Genomic DNA, 20,226 nt, shown 5'->3' with positions numbered 1-20,226 from the left:
GTCATTTGGTTTCACATGATTGCTTATCTTGTACATGTATGACTTAATGGGCAAAGGTCTTCATGTGAACTAAAACCATGATGGTAAGAGTATGTGTGTGCCTTTTACCACGAGTCTGGCGCATGGCAGACGTATGTGTGTGTGAGAGCAGTGTGTGCTTATGTGTTAAATGAGCTCATGGCTACACATGCTACACATGCTACACATGCTAAACCCCCAGGGCAGACCATTGAGGAGTGATGCCAGGTCTGTTTGAATCAAGTCATCTGTATCTGTGTACAGCTGAGACCTCCACTCATTTGAGGAAAATCTCTTTAGCGACAAGTTATGGACATCGATGTTCCTAAGTGCCAAAGCTTTTGTTTCAGGTAGTGTCTCATGGTTCTGGCCAAAAGACATCTAAGCAGTGCCAGCAGTACGAAGGCCGTAAAAGAAAGCCTGTTTGTGTGTCCCTTTATCTGGAGTCTAATCAGTGTACTTAGACAAGGACATCCAAATACCATCAGCAATGACGGCTACAGAGAAGCATCTGAGATGAGGAGCGGTGGGGAGGGAGGGAGGGCATTGACGCAGTGTGTCTACTATGAAGGCACATTCTTTGCTGTGCCAGCCCTTAACCCCTCTGATCACCATGGTAACATCCTATCTGGGCACGCGTGTGGTCGGCGAATGCCAGGACAGTGCTAGCGTCAGCCTTACAAAGACAAAAATGAAGTGGGGAGTGTGTGTGTTTGTGTGCGTGTGCGTATGTGCGTGTGCGTGTGCGTGTGCGTGTGCGTGTGCGTGTGCGTGTGCGTGTGAAAGTAGAGCAGTAGAAGGGATTGTGTCACCAGAGAGGCAGCGACATCACATTCATAATGGCTGTGAGAACACCAACAGACTGGCACTCGCTCTCCCAGCACCCACATACCCATACAAGGGCAGCCCAGTGAGGGGCCCCATGGGAGCTCTGTGCCCCCCCCCCCCCCCCCGCCCCATCAGGGACTGTTTGGCTGGAACTGGGAGAAGACAGATGAGCATAGCCGGATTTTAAAATATCTTGCATAATAAAATTAAATCTGTCTGCATTTAATTTAGGCTGTGTGTTGTGGTTGCCATTTTGTGTTGATCTGGCCTTGACTGAAGTCCCTGTCTGTAGACACATTTGTGTTGGTGGTTAGTGTGTGTGACAGAGGTGGTAAATGGAGCTGTGAAGTTGTCTCTCATGTTTACCACATCTAGGAAGAATGGGGAGCCCTCAGCTCCGGCAGCACAAGTTGTTTATTATGAAAGCAGCTGAGGCGTCTTGGCAGTGTTTCACTTATTAGCACTGGAGCCGGTCTGATCTTTGATTTAAACAGTGGAATCCAAACTCTGTCTGCATGGGACGTTGTAAATAAAGCCATAAAGATGATCAGCCTAAGAGGGGTGGTGGGAACAATTCCTTCTGATTTAATCAGACACTGCTTTTATGGTGTCAGAGGTACCCAAGCAATAAATGTGTCTTTTTGATGTCTCTTCAAGTTCTCCGCCGTGGTTCATTTATAGTCTTATCAGACCAAAGGGGCAGAAAATAACAGGTACAGCAAAAATCTGTTTGCTTCTTTATATTACTTTAAGTGCTTTGAAAGCACCGCAGAGTCAGTGATTGCCACTGAGGTTTAATCATGTCTGCCAGTAGAGACTATGTATTCAGAGCTCAGTACTAGATATCCTTCAAAACTCCAGACCCTCCTCAGTCTCCTCAGAATGGTGACAGTGTTGGTTGCAGGCGATAGAGTAGTAAGAGGAGAGTCCCATCACGCATCTGGTTTCCTCACCACACTCTTCTTTTTCCTCCTCTTCTTCTATGTGCAGTGCCTCCACCACCGACCTCTCCGGCTATGAGGCTGGATTCCTGCGGAAGAGCCCGGACCAGTACAGCTCCAGGGGCAGCATGGAGAGCCTGGACCACCCCAGCCCAGCCTACAGCTCCTGCCATCAACTGTCGGCCTCCAAGTCTTCCAACAGCATCGACCACCTGCACAGCAAGCGCGACTCTGCCTACAGCTCCTTTTCAACCAGTTCCAGTATCCCGGAGTACCTGGCTGCTGCCCCGTCCTTCAGTAACAGGGAGCGCTCCTGCTCCATGGAGCACGTGCCCCAGACAAGAGGTGCGCCACAGGAGGAGGGGATGCAGCAGGCGGACATCCGCTATGTGCGCACCGTCTATGACCCACAGCAAGGCGTGTCTGAGGAGCACGAGGTCACGTCTGCCCTCCTGGGCCGAGCTGCTGATGGGCGGGGACAAGCCCGAGGGGGAGGAGGGGCTTGTCACCGTGGCAGTAGCAGCAGCAGCAGCAGCAGCAGTGGCGGCTCATCCACCTCCAATCGCCACAGCGCGGGTCCAGTGTGGGGTTCCCACAGTCGCAGCTCCTATGAGAGTCTGAAAGGTGCGCCAGCACCTCCCCTACGCAGTGACAGCTTCGCCGCGATCCGCAACCACGAGCGACCCAACTCCTGGTCCAGCCTGGAGCAGGTCCGTTCCCTGCGCGCCTTGCACAAGGGCTCCTGGCACCATTCCAGTGGGTCAGTGGCCACAGGGAAGCCCTCGTTCGTGACAGAAGGTCAGCTGCATACAGTGGTGGAGAAGAGCCCAGAGAGCAGCCCCACCACTCGCCCCAAGCAGGGCTTCCCCCAGGCCTCCCAGCCTGGCCGCCCCATGTTTCCCACCAGCATCTACCAAGTGCCCCCGCCCGAGCCCCACTTTGCACAGATGCCCACCAGCTGCCCCAGCTCAAGCACAGTGTATCCGGCTCTTGCCAAGGAGAGTCGCTACACCCCCCAGAGAGAACCAGGGGGAGAGGGTGTGGCAGTGGAGAACGGATACCAAAGCAATACTCCACATGGTTCCTCCAGCCCACCTCATCCAGCATTTTCCCAGCCCAAACCACTGCCACAAGCCCCGGCATCCTCCCAGCATCCTGAGAGGGGCCTGGAGGAGCTCCACGCCAAATACAGGCCTCACCTGCAGTCTAACAGCTACTGGCCTCCAGCTCCATCCATCGGACAGGAAAGAAGAGACCCTTATACTCCGGTTCAGCCCAGAGGAGAAAGAGCCAGGCATACCCAGAGCCCAGAGCCCCAAAGCAGCCTCAAACAGAGCAGGGAGGAAGAGCATGTCAGGAGTCCAGAGCAGAGCTCACAAGCTGAGCCCACGGTGATGCAGAGCAAAGTGCCACAGGGACAAGTGGCCCATGGCAACAGAGGTGGCCCCAATCTCCCTGTGAGGCATTACAGCGAATCCAGCGTCTCCCAGGATCATGAGCACCTTCTGACACGCCTGGAGAATGCACTGGCAGAAGTGCAGAGGTGCGCTAGCCCCGAGAGCAGCAGCAGCAGCAGCCAGAACCACTCAGTTGACCGTAGCGTGTCTGTGTTGGAGAGGGTGAGTCGCTTTGAGCGGCGTGAGCCTGGCAAAGTTCGCAGTCAGAGTACCAGCAACGCCTCCTCAACCTCCTACCGTCCAAACCATACTGCTGCCGGCCCCAAGAGCTCCCTCTCTGGTGTGGAGGACCTTCGCAACATGCTAGACAGGAACTGTATCTCTGCCCTTCAAACAATTCCTCCCAGCTTCTATTCCAACACCCAAGGGTTTAGTACGGCATACCAGGAGGGCCACATGGAGTTACATCATAGAAGAGGGAGTAGCGATCAGGCCCAGCTCAGATACCTGCCAGATCCAGCACTGGCCCTGCAGAGAAGCAAAAGTACCTTCCATTTGGATGAAGAAAATGGAACTAGCTCTGAGTGGAAAGATGACCCCCTGGATATTATAGGTACGATCCAGGACAGGTCGTACCGGGACAGCATTAAAGACGCTCAGTCTAAGGTGCTCAGGTCCACCTCTTTCCGGCGGAGGGACATGAATCCTCCACCCGTGCCCGTCAAACACCTGTCCCTTGAGAGGAAGGGACCCAAGACCACTCCCAAACCAACGTCCACCTCTCCCCATACCCCGAAAGAGCGCCATGTGGTGACACCAGACACGCTGGAAAGGAGCAGTCCTCCAGAACTCCCCAGTGTTCCACCAGTGGGTCCTCCACTCGTGCGGATCGTGGGGCGCAGTGTTCCACCAGTGGGTCCTCCGCTCGTGCGGATCGGGGGGCGCAAGCGCCTGACCATGGACCAGAAGAAGCGCTCCTACTCTGAGCCGGAGAACATGCACGAGGTCGGACTGTCCGACCCCGAGACTTCCAGGAAGCAGCAGTTCCTCATCCCGGAGACCAGCGTTGCCGATCGTCGGAAGATGTTTGAAATGGCGTTCAGACGGAATGCCGGGCCCAAGCCACCAGCCTCACATCCACAACTGAAGCAGATGCAGCAGGATGCTGTGGCTGAGTACATGAAGCGCAAAACTGGCAAGAGGTCAGAGGGACGCCCCAGTCGTCCCCACAGCGCCTACATCCATCCAGCTTCGTGCTCCTCCACTGACTCCCGGAGCCTCTCCTCCACCTCAAGCCTGGCTTCACTGCAAGAGCCTGGGCTAGAGAGTCTGTCCGGGGGTGGCCGTCAGACCTACACTCTTCCGGCCAACCTCCACGGGGACTTCTATTCTGGCAGGTTGCATGCGGAGCCCCAACAGGCTGTGTACAGGCCCCAGAGTAAAGCTCCAGAGCCTGAGTGGCTCCAAGAGAGGCAGGTGGACAAAGAAAGACTTGCTTCAGACCCAAGCCTGGCTCAGACATCTGGTCCAGATGCACTGTATCACCTCCCACTCTCCCAGCACCGCGATGGGGGATTTGAGAAAGCTGCTCCAGCCCGGAGCTCAGGAAAGTCAGCCTCTGCAGAGGACTTACTGGACCGGCTGGAGAACAGGCCATCTCCACAGCATGTCCGGTCCCGCTCCTCGCCCTCTGTAGAGCGGTATAACCAGGTACTCCTCCTTCTGTGTGGAATCCGCTCCCTTGCGCTCAGCAAATCAAAAATGAAACCTCCTATGTATACTATGGTGTTGCTTGGCAACAAGCAAACGCTAATTATCATCTTGAAGATGATGTAAATTCACATCAGGACATGTATTTCTCAGCTTTAAAATATGTAGCTGTTATGTTATGAAATCAGAGGCAACATTATCATCCCCAGTCCAGTCTTTTGGGCTTGTTAATAAACCGCTTAAAATGGTGACCAGGGTCAGGCAGATTTTGCGTAGGTGTTTAGGGAAGAAAATGGTGTCTTTATTTGCAAGCTCAATTAGTAACTTCCATGGGTGTAATCTTTCCAGCTGGGTGCTGCACAGCTTCTCAGCTAGCAGATTCAACCCACCTGATATGGTCCTGCTGTTAGGTTGCATAGTAGCAGTTCTTTTGGTTTGAAAGTCTTCAGGAGAAATATACACACATCCACCTCTTTTAATATTTCCCTCAGCCTACAAGGTTTCTCTAGACATACCATACATTCTAACATTGCCTATAACCCATTTGGTGAAGTCAACCTTAGAAGGCAAAAACAAAGTCCAAATTAGAGCCTTCAGTTCTGTCTGGTGTAAGTAACCATCACCATTTATATGTCTGTCTGGGGAGCTTTGTTGCTCTTTCTAAAAGGCTTTGGTGTGATTCTCTGACACAGTGTGCTGTTGCAAAGGCAAACGAGCAGAGATATATGGCTGTGCCCCCTCCCCAACCCTCCAGGAAATGCCCTGGACTTCCCTCTTCCTGTTTGGTGCCACCAGGGCTCCTGAGGCAGATGACAGACTGATAAATCACGTTGTCTGTTTCTATGGGGAGGAGTTGTGTCTGATAAGATGGATCTGTTTTGGAGCTCTTGCCACAGTTTTGGCAGGAAGTGAGATTTTTTAAATGCTGTTTATGTCGCTGCAATTAGTCTCCCTCCATAAACATTCTTTTCACATAAGGGCTGCTTGTACACACAACAACAAGAAACAAGAGAACCAGGAAAGATTAGTACTTAAAACCAGTCTCAGGCACCATGACTAATGATGTAGAGATTTGATCATATCACCAAGCCAGTCTTAACATCTCTGTGGTCCAAGTGATAGACCACATACCACAACACATACTGTAGAAAGTATTTGATTTACCAAGAGAGGTTTGTGTGTGAGATCACTGGTCATGCTAGATATGTGACTAGTTTGTTCAGATACCACTGGCAGATGAAGCAGCATTGTTTTAATTTATTTCTCTTAATATATCACCTATGATTAAACTTTGGAATGCTTTAGATGGTGTAATTGTAGCCAAATGATCAACCCTGGTTGTCTGATTGAAACTGACCTTCAGGAACACGGAATCTTTTCTCCTTGGTTAATACAGATGTACTCCCAAATACACCCAGCTGGATGCTCCAGTGTATTGATTAATGGAATGTATTGCAACATGTGCTTTTGTCCACACTAGGATTTCATGGTTGCAGAGCTTAAATCATTTGGGCTGATGTCAATGGATCTTGTTCCATCTGGTCACAGTGCCAACAGGTTTGTGACTTTCTGAATTATACTGTATACCCATTATATAACCGTGTGTGTGTGTGTGTGTGTGTGTGTGTGTGTGTGTGTGTGTGTGTGTGTGTGTGTGTGTGTGTGTGTGTGTGTGTGTGTGTTTGTTTGTGTCTGTGTGCCCATATATATGTATATGACCTATTTCATGCATTTGAGGATGACATGGAGAGTATTGTTGTAAATCACAATTGCTGTGCACAGCTCATAATCATCATTATAATCAACAGTAGATGATATTTGCTTTTGATGAGGTCAAGAAACAGGCTGTACATAGTCACTGTCTTAGGCCAATAACCCAAATCTCTCCTTATGAGAAAATGAAAATTGTTTAAAACATGCTGGCTTTCATGGCAATACCTCCGAGGCCTATTCCTTAATTGGTCAATGTCTCTATTGGAGAGGCCATGTGTCTATTTTTGACCTGGACTGATTTTCATATTACATTTTTGACTTAGCATGTAATATGAAAATCCCATAACATCAGGCAGAGAGGGCAGTGGAGGGTTTTGTTGAGAAATGATTGTTGAGGTATTGCACACTTAAGGGCCGTCTCATGGACGGAAATTAAACAGAAAAACAGTACGAGTTCCATGGTAGTTCCTTATGATGTCAGAGGTTGCTGGACGTTTAAGTGTTGGTCAATCCCAGTGAAAGCGATCCCCTAAAAAGGCCACATTCTCACATGTTCATACAAGAATGAATGATAGACAATGGGAATTAGAAAACAGCATTATAACGTGATACGCTACTGTAGATGCAGTTGATGTGTGGACATGTGATGTGTACATGCCTGTGAAATGTGGTCATGGCTGACATGCTGCTGTGTGTGTGGTGTGTGTGGTGTGTGTGTGTGTGTGTGTGTGTGTGTGGTGTGTGTGGTGTGTGTGTGTGTGTGTGTGTGTGTGGTGTGTGTGGTGTGTGTGGTGTGTGTGTGTGCCAGGTCTCTGTCGAGTCTGAAGCCTGAGCGCCCCTCTTCAGCCTCAGCGGTGAGAACAGAGCACTACCTACTGAACCAGACCAACTCCCAGGCCCATGCGCCCGTGGTGCGGAGGGATCGGCAGCGGCACAGCGACCGCCAGCGTGCCCAGAGCGCCACCGGCCTGGCGGCCTCCGTGGGCCTCCCCTGCCCCTTCTCTCCGCCTGGCAACACTGGCAGCTTGGAGTGGCAGGCAAGCAACAGGCTGTGCGTGGCCAACCTGGATGCCATTACCTTCCCCTCCACGCCACAGGGCGGAGCGTCGCGCCACACGAGGAGGGCCTCCACAGGCATGACCAGGCAGAACTCCAGTGACACCAGCACCTCAGAGGAGACGCTGAAGGACTTTCCCAGCGGCGAACCCGGCCAGTCGGCACCAAAGACACCCCCACCCTCGGAGAAGGGTCTCACTCCCGCCCCACCTAACCTCCCACCCAAAACATCCCATGTGGCCCCCGCACACCCCCCACCCCATTCTCCTGATCAGTTGCCCCAGCCGTTGCTCTCCCTACGCATCTCTGAGTCCGCCCTGCGCTACAGTCCTCCGTTGGCCTCCAGCCAAGAAGATGATGACGTGTTCCTCCAGGACGTGTCACCTCCCCCCTCCCCCTCGCCACCTCTGCCCATCCGTGAGACTGACATCACAGAGGACTTCCCCCCACCGCCACCCCCACTCTCTCTCTCACCCCCTGTAGGAGAGGAGGGCTACATGGAGCCACCAATGCCATGCATCAGGTATGTTCAGTCACGCTGCACTCATGGGCTCGCCCTCAAGGTGCCCCCTGTTCCACCGGAATCAGCAGGCTCATTTGTACTAAACAGATATGAAACTAGCTTGTTATGTTGGAATTTACTATATTTTGTATTTGAGTATTCCAGCTTACTTGTGTTAATAAAACATTCTGTTTTCTGTTGGAAGTGCGGAGCCTGTGGAGGATTTGGTCGTTGGTCATGGGACAGCAGGAGGGAGTGCTAGCCTCTCCCCTCCTCCCCTGTCTCCGGAGCCCTCACTCAACCCCAGCCTGAGCACCGAGCCCCTGGCTCCCAGCATCGCTGTCCCAGAAGAGGATGACGAGAGCCTGGGCCTCGATCCCCGCCTGCTGTCCAGGAGGGAGAAGTCTGAGGTGGACAGGCGAGTGGAGGCCCTGGCCCGGGAGCTGGTGTCTCGGGACAAGTCCCTGACTCCTCTCCTGGACGGCTGGGCTGGGAGAAGCTCCATGGATATGATGGAAGAGATATTCCCTGCCTACAGACAACGGTCGTCATGGCAACGGAGAAGGAGCGACGTCAGTCAGGAAGACAGGTGGGGGAGAGAGCAGATGGCGTATGGCGCAGGGCCGCTCCGCAGGGAGGGGTGGAGGGAAGGTGGAGGCTTTTATGTGCCTTACATAACTCAGTGATCAGTTCAAGCTGCACAGAGGCAGGTGTACAAAGGCAGCCTTGTTTGGCCTGGTGAAATTATGGCCCAGGTTATTGCCTGGCATCGGTGTTATCACAACACGGCTCTTTTTTGTAGATTCATTATCTGATTGCTTTGCGGGATGAATGCCACTAAAACCTTTGCCCAAACATTAAGTAGCCCCATATCTTTTAATACCAGATATATCAGTGAGTTCATTTACTTGGGTCTTTTTTGCTGAGGTCAAATGATTGTGTTAGGCAGTTGGGCAGAATCCGCTTGCATTGTGTAAGAAGGTTTTGAGATTTGAGATTGTATTTTTAAGTAGTTTCGAGCTAAAAGTAGGTAGGAAGACCGCTGGAAAAAAGACATGACATTTATCCATGCAGGAAGCTTGAATGTTAAGGGCCATCTATATAATATACCAGAACATCTATGTTATTCTGCCACCTAGTGGAAGACTTGAAAATGACCCACTTTACAGCTCCCAGACTTTGAACTGTTTCAGTGTTGAACTTTAAATGGCGTTTAATATTTCACTTTTGGTGAAGTTCATTGGAAGTTCAACAGAACTCTTTCTCGCATGAATGCATTCACTGTGAAGTTTGAGTTTAGCTGGCACTGTAACTGGTTTCAGTGCGCATAAAAGCTCTATTTTAATATCACTTGAAAAGGAGCAATGTATCACTGTAAATGATTATTATGACTGTCAGACACAATGGTAGCCCACTCCATCCACACCCAGGGGTGCATTGTTTCTTTGTGACCTTCAGCATTCTACAGGGTGATTAAATCCACTTTAATTAAGCATGCTCCGATTCTTTCCCGGAATGCGTTTTTAACATTCCTCCTGTTCTGCTAAATAGGCCAGCTCTGAATAGCAAAATCCAGTCCATTTGCATTCCTTGTGCAAAGGTGGAGTGAGTGTGAGAGAGGGTGTGGTGGGAGGGTGAGAGAGAGAGGGTGTGTTTGTCTTGAAATAACTGTGTGTGTGTGTGTGTGTGTGTGTGTGTGTGTGTAATTGTGGATGTATACTTTTTTGTAAACACTCTCTTGTGTTCGGCTGCACTCAGAGGGCCAGATGAAGTGTGTGACTCCCAGGAGCCCTCGGCCCCAGCCAGCAGGATGGAGACGGACCTGGACGAGGAGGAAGCTGACCTCACACAGAAGCAGGTAGCTCTCGGCCACCGCTCTCTGCATTACTCTGCACTCATGAACATGGACATATTCAGAAGAGGCTTTCACATACTCATAGGGCCAAGAACATACTTGTAGAACTCTTGGAGGTTTATTCTACTTAGGTGTTGTGACTCGAGGCTAAATGAATGAGTGAACTGTACCGCATGTCTATGAGATAAATAAGGCCAGCTAGTTTCCTGCTGAAAACGATGTTATATCCTCGACAGATGGTCACAGTAATAGCAATGCAGAGCAGTTGGGATGGTCCTCTGTTACATGTCTACTTACTGGAAACACACTGCTGTAAAGAGCACTGGGACACTGTATATCTGACTGCTTTATCTTTATTATTGTATCGTGTCTGAATCGTTGTGGTATTTTCCATTCCTCCAGGGGGAGCTGCTGCAGGCGTTGGCCCTGAGTGTTGCGGTGCTGAGGGAGGAGAAGGAGCAGCTGGGGGAGGAGCAGAGGGGCTGCTGTGCTCTGGGGGGCAGCACGGAGGCCCTGGTGCAGGAGCGCTGCAAGCCCAACGAGAGGGACAAGTATCGCATGTTCATCGGGGACCTGGACAAGATCGTCAACCTGCTGCTGTCCCTGAGTGGCCGTCTGGCCCGTGTGGAGAGCACCCTCACCGCCCTCGATAGAGAGGCCGAGACCGAGGACAGTGGAGAGGAGAGGGTGGGTAATAGCACACATGTTAGTGAACACAAACACACACACACACACACACACACACACACACACACGCGTGCCCAAAGAGAGAGAGACTGATGACTGTGACGGATGAGTGCAGTGTGTGATTAGTGTCATCACACACACAGATGCTCACACAGTACACACAGATTGGGAATGAGAGTAGAATAAGAGACATTCAACACAAAGATGCATTCCGTAATTCAGTTTTGGGTTTTGAGAATAGTGTTGAATGATAATGAATTGAGAATAGTGAATACTCATTGCTCGTAGCTTGACTATTCTCTCCCTTGTACGTCGCTTTGGACAAAAGCGTCTGCTAAATGACTAAATGTAAATGTAAATGTAAATGAATAGTGTTTGTTGATAGTTGAGCTCAACAGCCAATCAAATTACACGCCATCCTTCCTCAAGCACTGTGTTTTTTGGCTGGGAATGTTTATGGCTTGGTCCGAGCCACTATATTTGTTTCCATTTACAGGCCAAGGACTCTGTACGAACACCAGCATGGAGTTAGAATCACAAACTTACCTTTAAGCCCACACCCACACATACACTGATACACACACACACACACACACACACACACACACACACACACACATTCATGTCAAGACAGAGGCTTAGCCTGAAGGTGGTGTGTAAGACCGGGTGTATTTCATTAACACATATGTGTGCTTAAGAACATTTCACTGACACCAACACACACACACACACACACGATCACACAAAGGAGGGTACAGAATCATTAAACATAGAAAAGCTTGACCTTCTCTTCCAGAAATGTGCTTTAGTAAAGTCCCTTAAACCACATCCAAAGCACGAATGACTACAAAACATCTGTTCCAAGTTGGCCTTGGTTTCTGATGTCATGTGTTAGTAATAAGGCTTGTGCACTCAGTGAGAATGAAAACACTGTCGGAAGACAGGTCAGGTGACAGGTCTTAACCATTCAGAGACCAGAATGACTTCCTGTTACCACCAATCGTCTGCTTACCACCCATTGTCTAGCGACAAACGCCTCTTTTATCTGATCAGTAGTGATACTGTAGAAGTTCCAGTTCTCTGTCATGCTAACAGTACTCACAGTCTGTGTAGCTGTGCTAACTGTACTCACAGTCTGTGTAGCTGTGTTTTGCTGTCACTGAATCAGCTGCTTTCCTCATGTGATGAGTCACTCAGCCAGTGTGACGAGAGCCTAATGCTAATCTTGTGTTTTAGTCACTGGTAGTCCTGTCACGCACGCACACACACACACACCCTGTCTCTGGGATATCTATGACTGCATTGTGTATCATGTGTCAGAGTGTGTGTATGGGTGATTATGTATACTCTTTAGGGGTGTGTATGTGCATGTGTGTGTATTATTGTGTCATCAGTTAGATTAACAGAGGGTTAATGTTGCTGAATTGTATCAGGCCCTGTGGTAGAGGTGTGTGGTGTGCTGTTCAGATAAGGACTGTTGACCTCATCTCCCTATCGGCTTCATGTCAAAGCCTAACTCAGTCACTCAGTCACTCAGTCACTCTCTTTGGAGCAGCTGAAGAGGAACCTCTGCCCTCACGGTTATGGCTGTACCACAGGCGCTAATGCCATGGCTACCTTCTTTCACCAGAGCACAAATGACTCACACTTAAACTGAAACATTTCCTTCTCTGCTAATAGTAATGGGGTGGATACAAATATATAAAGTAATGGAATAGATATTGGCCTTGTAAACACACACACACACACACACACACACACACACACACACACTCACTCACTCACTCACACTCTCGCTCTCTCTCTCTCTCTCTCTCTCTCTCTCTCTCTCTCTCTCTCTCTCTCTCTCAAACATTAACAACCAAGGACAGGAATGAGCATGCCTATGCGTGTTTTCAAACGCCCATGCAATAAATGAAAACTAGTTTAGATGGGCAGGACAGGCTGGACAGCAGGAGGCACTGGTGTTCCATTTCATTGGTCAAACTTAGTCCTGTGAGGGGAGGGGGGGATTAAGAACGTTAATCATTAGAAACAGTGTTACCCTTTGAAATGGGTGTGAATGTCAATCTCAATAATTCATTGTTTGTACGACTATAATACTGTGATCATTAATCATGTGTGTGTGTGTGTGTGTGTGTGTGTGTGTGTGTGTGTATCATGTGTGTGTGTGTATCATGTGTGTGTGTATCGTGTGTGTTTTGTGTATCGTGTGTGTGTGTTTGTGTATCGTGTGTGTGTGTGTGTGTTTGTGTATCGTGTGTGTGTGTGTGTGTTTGTGTATCATGTGTTTGTGTATCATGTGTATCATGTGTGTGTGTGTGTGTGTGTGTGTGTGTTTGTGTATCGTGTGTGTGTGTTTGTGTATCGTGTGTGTGTGTGTGTGTGTGTGTGTGTGTGTGTGTGTGTGTGTGTGTGTGTCGTGTGTGTGTGTGTATCGTGTGTGTATCGTGTGTGTGTGTGTGTGTGTGTGTGTTTGTGTATCGTGTGTGTGTGTGTGTGTGTGTTTGTGTATCGTGTGTGTGTTTGTGTATCGTGTGTGTGTGTGTGTGTGTGTCATGTGTGTGTCCTCCTCCAGGAGACCCTGCAGCAGAAGCGGCGTCAGCTGTGCAGTCAGCAGGAGGACGCTCGTGAGCTAAAGGAGAACCTGGACCGGCGCGAGCGCGTGGTTCTGGACTTCCTCGCCGGCTACCTGACGGCGGCACAGCTGCGCGACCACCGGCGCTACGTGCGCCTCAAGCCCGCCCTGCTCATCCGCCAGCGCCACCTCGACGACCTCATCCGTCTGGGGGAGGAGCATCTGCAGCGCCTGGAGGAGAGGCTCCCCGCTCAGCCCCGCCCCACTGCGGATGGCCCCGCCCCTCGCTCCACGGCCGTCACCTCGCTCTGACTCCGCCCGCTCACCACTGTGACCGATGCTGCTGCACACACAGCTGCTACTGAGGAGGACGAGAAACTGATGAAGAATGACACTACGAAAAGAAGGGCGGACTGCACCTCAGCGACATGGCCACTCATGGCGGACGGGATGGGAAAGTGCCTTAAGAGTGTGACCACACACACCACACATAACCACTTTCGCACCCACTCACACACGCTCTTAGATGAAAGCAGACTTGCTCCATGTTGCAGTGGGGTCGTACAGATTGGTTCAATGGTTAAGTCAGAGACTGGTGCTTCATGCATTTACGCATCTACATTTTTTCACACCGCCCTCTTTTTGAGGATGTGGTTCCTGATTTCAGCCTATGGCGTTCAATAAGACGGTCTCATTCCAGCTGTGTTCTGGTCAGCTGGGTCGGGACACGGGTCTGCTTGAGGCACGGAACAAAGTGCTAACTGATTGTCTCTGACGGCTGTCCTGGGGGTACGTTTACCCGGCGGCTGCTTTACTGTACTTTGGATCAAACATCACCGTGATTTTGATGTTCTCTTTCGCGATGGACATCGCAGAGCACTTTTATTCAGGGCAGATTGACTACTACACGCCCTAAACCACACAGGAGGAGACTGCTCCTCACACCCACAGACGCTTTCAAGAATCCTTCACAATAGAAATAACTTTCTTCAAAACTATATCTTTGGAATTTCATTCTAAAACAAACTCAAATGCTGCCATGACCAACTGCAGTCATTATTTATACATAAAAAATATGTTTGTATTATGAAAGTGACTGTACATATTATGTGCCAACATTTGGTTATTTGTAATGTGTAAAAGGAAAAAAAAAACACATTTTATATTGTATAAAACTGAAGGAAGAGAGAAATGTCAATTTTTCTTTGGAAAGATTGTGATGTTTCCGAAGAGGTAGGTGAGTTTACACTGGGGCTTTAAGAGACATGTTGTCACTCGGAACCTTAAGAAACAGCACACAATGCCATGGATGACAGGGTTATTCTCCTTCATGTGACAGAAACATGTCTCGCGTGAGCTGGTCTCCTTAATGAGGGACTAAACTGCATCAAACACAATCCTGTTCTTCATGAGCTGTCCAGTCCAGATCGAGGGGCAAATCCACTGCCCCTGCCCCTGCCCCTGCACACCACCCCAACACTTCCTCTCACTTCTCGTCATGTTGGATCTCAACCAATCACACTGAAGCAAACATGACGCATGTGGATGTAGAATGCTTCACTGTGGTCAAATTACATACAGCTCACACCACTGGAGCACTTCCTCCAAAGCTGTCAGTGTGAGTGCTTTTCTTTTTCATTTATTTGATGTTTTCAGAGCACCTTTTCAACATTTACAGAGTATCTTACCAAGTCCTAATACCTGACTGATATATGAAACACAGGCAAATTGTCACATACAAACTAATTGTCATGAGCATAATTGCCAGCCATGGTGCCCTCTGCGTTTGACATGCTTCACTGTTTTGTAAAGGCACAACTGAAAAATATTCTGATTTAATTGCTGGTTGGTTTCTAATCTTATGATACAGTCTTGCTGTTCACCTTTATCCTATGTTGAGAAAAGTGAAGAAGGACTGTTGAAATAACTGCTCTTCATTTTGCAAAATAAATCTGTTTTTTAAAAAGACTTTTGATATCAGTTGCTCTCATTGTCAGATCATTTACGGCACAATAACTACGTCTGGGAAATACAGCAGTTTATGAAGCACTACGGAGAGCCTGAGACTCACATGCTTAGCCCCTGACTACGTCACATTCTCCAAATACCTTGCCTACAGAAAGCAGACCGAAACTAACTGAGTGTGTCTTTAAAGGTGCATAACTCTCCTGTCACCCACTTAACAGTACTAGAGGACAAACACAACACATTTGTCATACTAGCGTCCTCAGCTTGCTCTTCCTGTTGGTGGAGTTGCTGTTGGTGGAGGATACTGTGCTTATCTTCTAGGAGTCACCTATCCATGAGACCACAGTCAAACTGGGAAATAGGACTGTTTCCTCCCTGGTTGTGAACGGAAGACAAGCTGAGCTAACAGGAGAAAAGAAGAAATAATGAAACAGGGTGAAGTAGACAATTGACCTCATTCTCATTCTCGAGCGCAGTTAAGAGTTAAGTTAAGTTAAGTTAAGAAGACATTTTGTAAGAAGATATTTTGGAATACACTTAAGCAAATGTTCGAGAATGAGGTCCAATGTGATCAGGGAACTGGAGGAGGACTTTGACATCATCCCAATAAATCCAATGTATGCAGCCAAATGTCCAGAGTAGACAGGTGTCTGTCTGTTGAGAACACATGCACAGAAACACAGATAAGAACCTTGCAATCAGCAATAATTCTCTTCATCAGAAGCCAAAAACAAACATGACCACGTTCCCTCCCCATGTTTCCATTGAATTGGGGTTGTTTTAGCTCAGTGAAAAGCCTCATGGCCTCTGCCTGAAGCTCGCTAGTCTTTACTGTTTTGGCAAGCATAGCAGGTATTACAGAAGTCAGTACATTCTTTTCGTTCTTAGATATCCATGACATCTGAACTTTCACCTTAGCTTACATGGAGCACAAATGGCACTCTTAAACTTAAACATTTCCCTTTCAGCTAGTGGATACAAATATATCCGGTGTTATTAAAATTCTATATTTTGCTCTTGTGAATACATACAGAAATAATGTGAGCACACAACATATTTCAATTGTTTAGTATCTGTCTTAAAGAATGAATGCAAGAAGAAACTAATCTGAAAGGAAAAACTGAAATTTGAGTTAAAGTTTTATTGGTGATAAGAACCGTAATAAAAGTACAGTATATACACTTTACACTTTATATTCACTTTATTATATTACGTAAATGAAAAGGTAACACAGATGATTATATAACAGAATACATATTGGCCTTGTAAACACTCACTCAAAACATGAACAGCCAAGGACAGGTATGAACATGCCTCAGTGTCAAACACCCATGTATTGACATTTGTTTAGAGGGGCAGGGCAAACAGTAACCATCTTGAGGACAACCTTCTCTGGCGAGACTTCTGTGCACATACCACCCCCCAATTCTATCCACCCATTCCCTACCAACATGCAGCGCTGAGCCCCAACACAGATCCACACATTGTCCCATATACTGTTTCTCCCCCTGCCTCCTCATCTGACGCTGCATTTCTCTGGCTCAACTTGGAGCAGCAGCAGCAGCAGCCACATGACAGCCAAACAAAGAGGCCAACTGGCTCTTCATGTCTCATCAAGTCCAACACAGGGCCCTGGTAGGGCACAAACAAAGGTGCTTTTCTCCCGCAGCCTGGCCCCGTCACCCCACTGACTGGCAAAGCGCCAGCCCTCAAGGAAGCTGAGAGAGGCAGGGAGAGGGGGTCCTCAATGCTAAGCCTCTGGCTCTCTGGCTGGCCCTCCACAGCCCTGACATACCTTTGCTCCCCAGCAATACACTCGGACAGAGACTCCAGTTGAACGGTCTGACGCACAGTGAGGTTATTGCAGGGGACAGGCTGGGTTAAACATTAAACTAAAGAGAGCAAGCAGGCACAAAGGAAGTTTCAATTCAGCAAGACTAGCCACAACACATACAGACTATTTGGAGATAACACTGTTACACCACCCTAGGATAAACAACACCATATATACAATAAAACACTAATGCAAACACTGCAAATGAGCTTTAAAAAAATCCCCCAAAAGAGTGACTATCAGCAAAAACTGGCAACCAGTAGATATGCATTCCAGTGAAAAAAAAACCTTTGGGTACTCATGGTTGTGTGCAGAACTAAATGAAAACAAGTAGACCTCCTGTGCAGACAAGGAACACTCCTTTGGAACCATTAGTGTGTTATTCCAGAACTGAATTTACCCTGACGTAAAACAAATCATTGTAAAATGAGATGGAAACTTTAAGTGCCAAGTAGAACAATCCCCCAAACTCATTTGTCCCTCGTGAGCATTTACTCCTCTGAAACATGATTAGCGATACTTTAGACCCCGCTTTTGAACATTCACGCTCCAAAAAGCTTGAACGGATTCCTCACAGCAAGAGCTCCAGTGTCACGAAACTGAAGTAGGAACCAGTTCAGGCTGCCAAGAGGCCGGTGTCCAGTAGGAAAGAGTTCAAAGCTTGAGTGCTCCACTGCAAGAGGCCAATGGCCCTCTTTAGTTCTGTACTGAAAGCCTAATTCAGCAACCGAAGGCGAACACATTTGAAAATCGTGAAGCATTTACATGTGAAGGTTTGAAATCTCACTCCTGGCTTTACACTGCTTCCCTGACATTAGCCTGCTAGAGAGCTGCAAACATACAAACAAACATTTGATTTTGAATCCCTGGTAAATTAACGGAACAAAATGACTAAGGATTGTATAAAAATATACACATGTATTCAACCTTAAACAACACATTGTGAAACATTTTCAGTGACAAATGAACACAGATGTACAATCTGAAAAGCTCAGAAGAGGTAGGGCCAGTCTGGATAGGGAGAGTAGTGACAGGGTAGGGAATGTTTCTTCAGAAGAATAAAGCAGGCGGTCAGTGGCATTTCTGGTTCAAACAGACACCTCTGTGTGCCCTGAGATCCTCCCCAGGGACTTGTGCTTGAACAAGGCTGCCAAGGACGAGTGCCTCTTCACCGTGGCTGATATAGTAGCAGGCCGCTCATTGTGACTATCTACACGGGTCTGTGGAGTGAAGATCTTCTGAGGAGCCTCCAGCATCTGCAGAAGGCCCTTTGGCATGTCGCTCCCCAAATACTGCCAGGCCCTGCGGCCACTGGTGTCCCTTAGCCTCACGTTGGCCTTGAACTTTTGCACCAGGACGCTCATGAGCTTCTTGTGCCCGTACATGGCAGCCAGGTGCAGCGGGGTGTAGCCACAAGTGGTCCTAGCGTCCACGTCCAGCTCCATGCCGGCCTTGTTGACGCCATACCCCAAGGTGTTGAGCACCCGGTGGTCTCCATGCTTAGCAATCCAGTGCAGTACAGTGTAGCCAGAGATGAAATCCCTCTTTGATAGGAGGCTGCCGTCTTCCCGAAAGAGTGAATAGATGACAGGCCAGTCACCTGAGGCCGCCTTCACCATCCACTCATGCTCTTTGGAGTCCAGACGAACTAGGGGGCTTCTCTGGACAAACGCCCGATCCAGGTTGCAGGCGGACAGGCTGTCTGTGCTGGAGGCCCCGGAGAGGGAGAGGTTGCTGGGTGTCCTCTGGGGAGAGGTGTTGAGCAGGTAGTTGACGCTGAGGGAGGAGGACAGAAGTAGCAGGCGGTTCTGCCTCGCTGCCTCGTGGTCCTCAGGAAAGGGTTGGTCCAGGCCCGCCCCAAGGCTGCGGCTAATGCGGCTACGAAGACGCTGGCTGATCCGACGGGATGGAGGTCTCAGGAGGTTTTCTGGCATCAAGCCTGGGGCAGAGGCTCTGCTGCGGGGTGTCTCCTGGTCCAGGCAGCCTGCGGAGCGGTGGTAGCCAGGGATGTGCGTTCGCTCTGGCCGGTGTAGCAGTGACAGTAGCTTGGCTTCATGAGCACGCTGCAGCGTCTCCTGCACCCCATCTCCCGGTGCCCCTGCCAGAACGGTCTGGTTCAGACTGTCGTCACTGCTCCATGGTTCTTGGGCCACCGCAAACGGCCATTCACAGTCAGACCCAGGCAGACAGTCATGAGTGGAGGACAAGGGAGTGTGGTGGAGATCTGGACAGGCAGTAGCAGCTGGCATGTCCAAGGGGAGGCTGCGGCGCTGGAGCGGAGAGTTGACAGCTGCTGCAGTCCCAATTGGAACCGACTCCGTATGCGCATGCAAGGGCTCCCTCTTTGGTCTTACAAGACAGTCGTTGCTGGAGCTCAACTGATGACCTGCTTTGGTAAGTGGTGATGCAATGTCAATCATACAAGGGGAAGAGTTTGAAATCCCAGGAGTGTGACCCAGGGAGGGGTGCAGAGGCCAGGCTGCTGGCTCGGTCCTCACATCTCTGTATCTGCAGCCCTGGTGAAGTTGCTGCAGTTCTGGGTTTGGTCTCAGCTCCTCCAGTGAAGAATTTTTCAAGTCACAATGTGAAGAATCAGGAGGCGGATAGCATGTTGTGCTACAGCCATCCGCTTCTCTTGACTGTCCTAGATTGCCAATGTCAACACTATTGTGCTCCAGATCTGTACTCGCCACGGTTCCTTTGTCCCAGGCCTGTTCAAAGCTCTGACCGCTCCCACTAGACCGTTTGGATTCAGAGCTAAATGGGAGTGTAGGCAATGGTTTCAAAGCGCGGTTGGCAAAACTACCTTCTGTTATAATTATTGATGGCAGGCTAGATTCCCACGTTTTTTCTAAATTAACCGTCTCTACATTATTGTTGTTGTAGTTTATAATACCTGCAGCAGGTAGAATTTTCTCGCTGCCTTCACAAGCGTCGGATGTTGAAGCTTGCGCCACATTGTTTGTTTTTAGGTTTGAGCTCGTCTCAGCAGGCACCCTTCTCCTCTCCCGGCTTCGGCTGGTTGCCTCTCTCGGTGAACGCTCTCGGTGCCTCGACCTCGAATTCTCAAGTTTCTCTTCGTGGTGTTTTGGTATGTGAACGCTGCCAATGTCTCCGACTGGCACTTTGAATTTCTTCC

The 20,226-nt window shown here is 49.2% G+C and overlaps 1 protein-coding gene across 4 annotated transcripts in view; it reads left to right on the top strand.

The window, feature by feature from the left end:
• The window catches only part of shroom3 (shroom family member 3), a 50,268-nt gene extending 35,015 nt beyond the window's left edge, over positions 1 to 15,253 (top strand). For all 4 annotated transcript variants that reach the window (XM_031577214.2, XM_031577213.2, XM_031577216.2 and 1 more), the window contains 7 exons: positions 1,837 to 4,894; positions 6,375 to 6,451; positions 7,416 to 8,186; positions 8,371 to 8,754; positions 9,924 to 10,023; positions 10,423 to 10,707; positions 13,286 to 15,253. In XM_031577214.2, coding sequence (XP_031433074.1) covers positions 1,837 to 4,894; positions 6,375 to 6,451; positions 7,416 to 8,186; positions 8,371 to 8,754; positions 9,924 to 10,023; positions 10,423 to 10,707; positions 13,286 to 13,597 — 4,987 coding nt within the window. In that variant the 3' untranslated portion in view covers positions 13,598 to 15,253. The remainder of the gene's footprint in view (positions 1 to 1,836; positions 4,895 to 6,374; positions 6,452 to 7,415; positions 8,187 to 8,370; positions 8,755 to 9,923; positions 10,024 to 10,422; positions 10,708 to 13,285) is intronic.
• The last annotated feature ends 4,973 nt before the right edge of the window (positions 15,254 to 20,226 follow it).

The sequence above is a fragment of the Clupea harengus genome, chromosome 12 (assembly GCF_900700415.2).
Source record: "Clupea harengus chromosome 12, Ch_v2.0.2, whole genome shotgun sequence".
NCBI lineage: Eukaryota > Metazoa > Chordata > Actinopteri > Clupeiformes > Clupeidae > Clupea > Clupea harengus.
The sequence above is the reverse complement of the archived record's forward strand: the minus strand, read 5'-3'. Positions and strand labels throughout refer to the sequence as shown.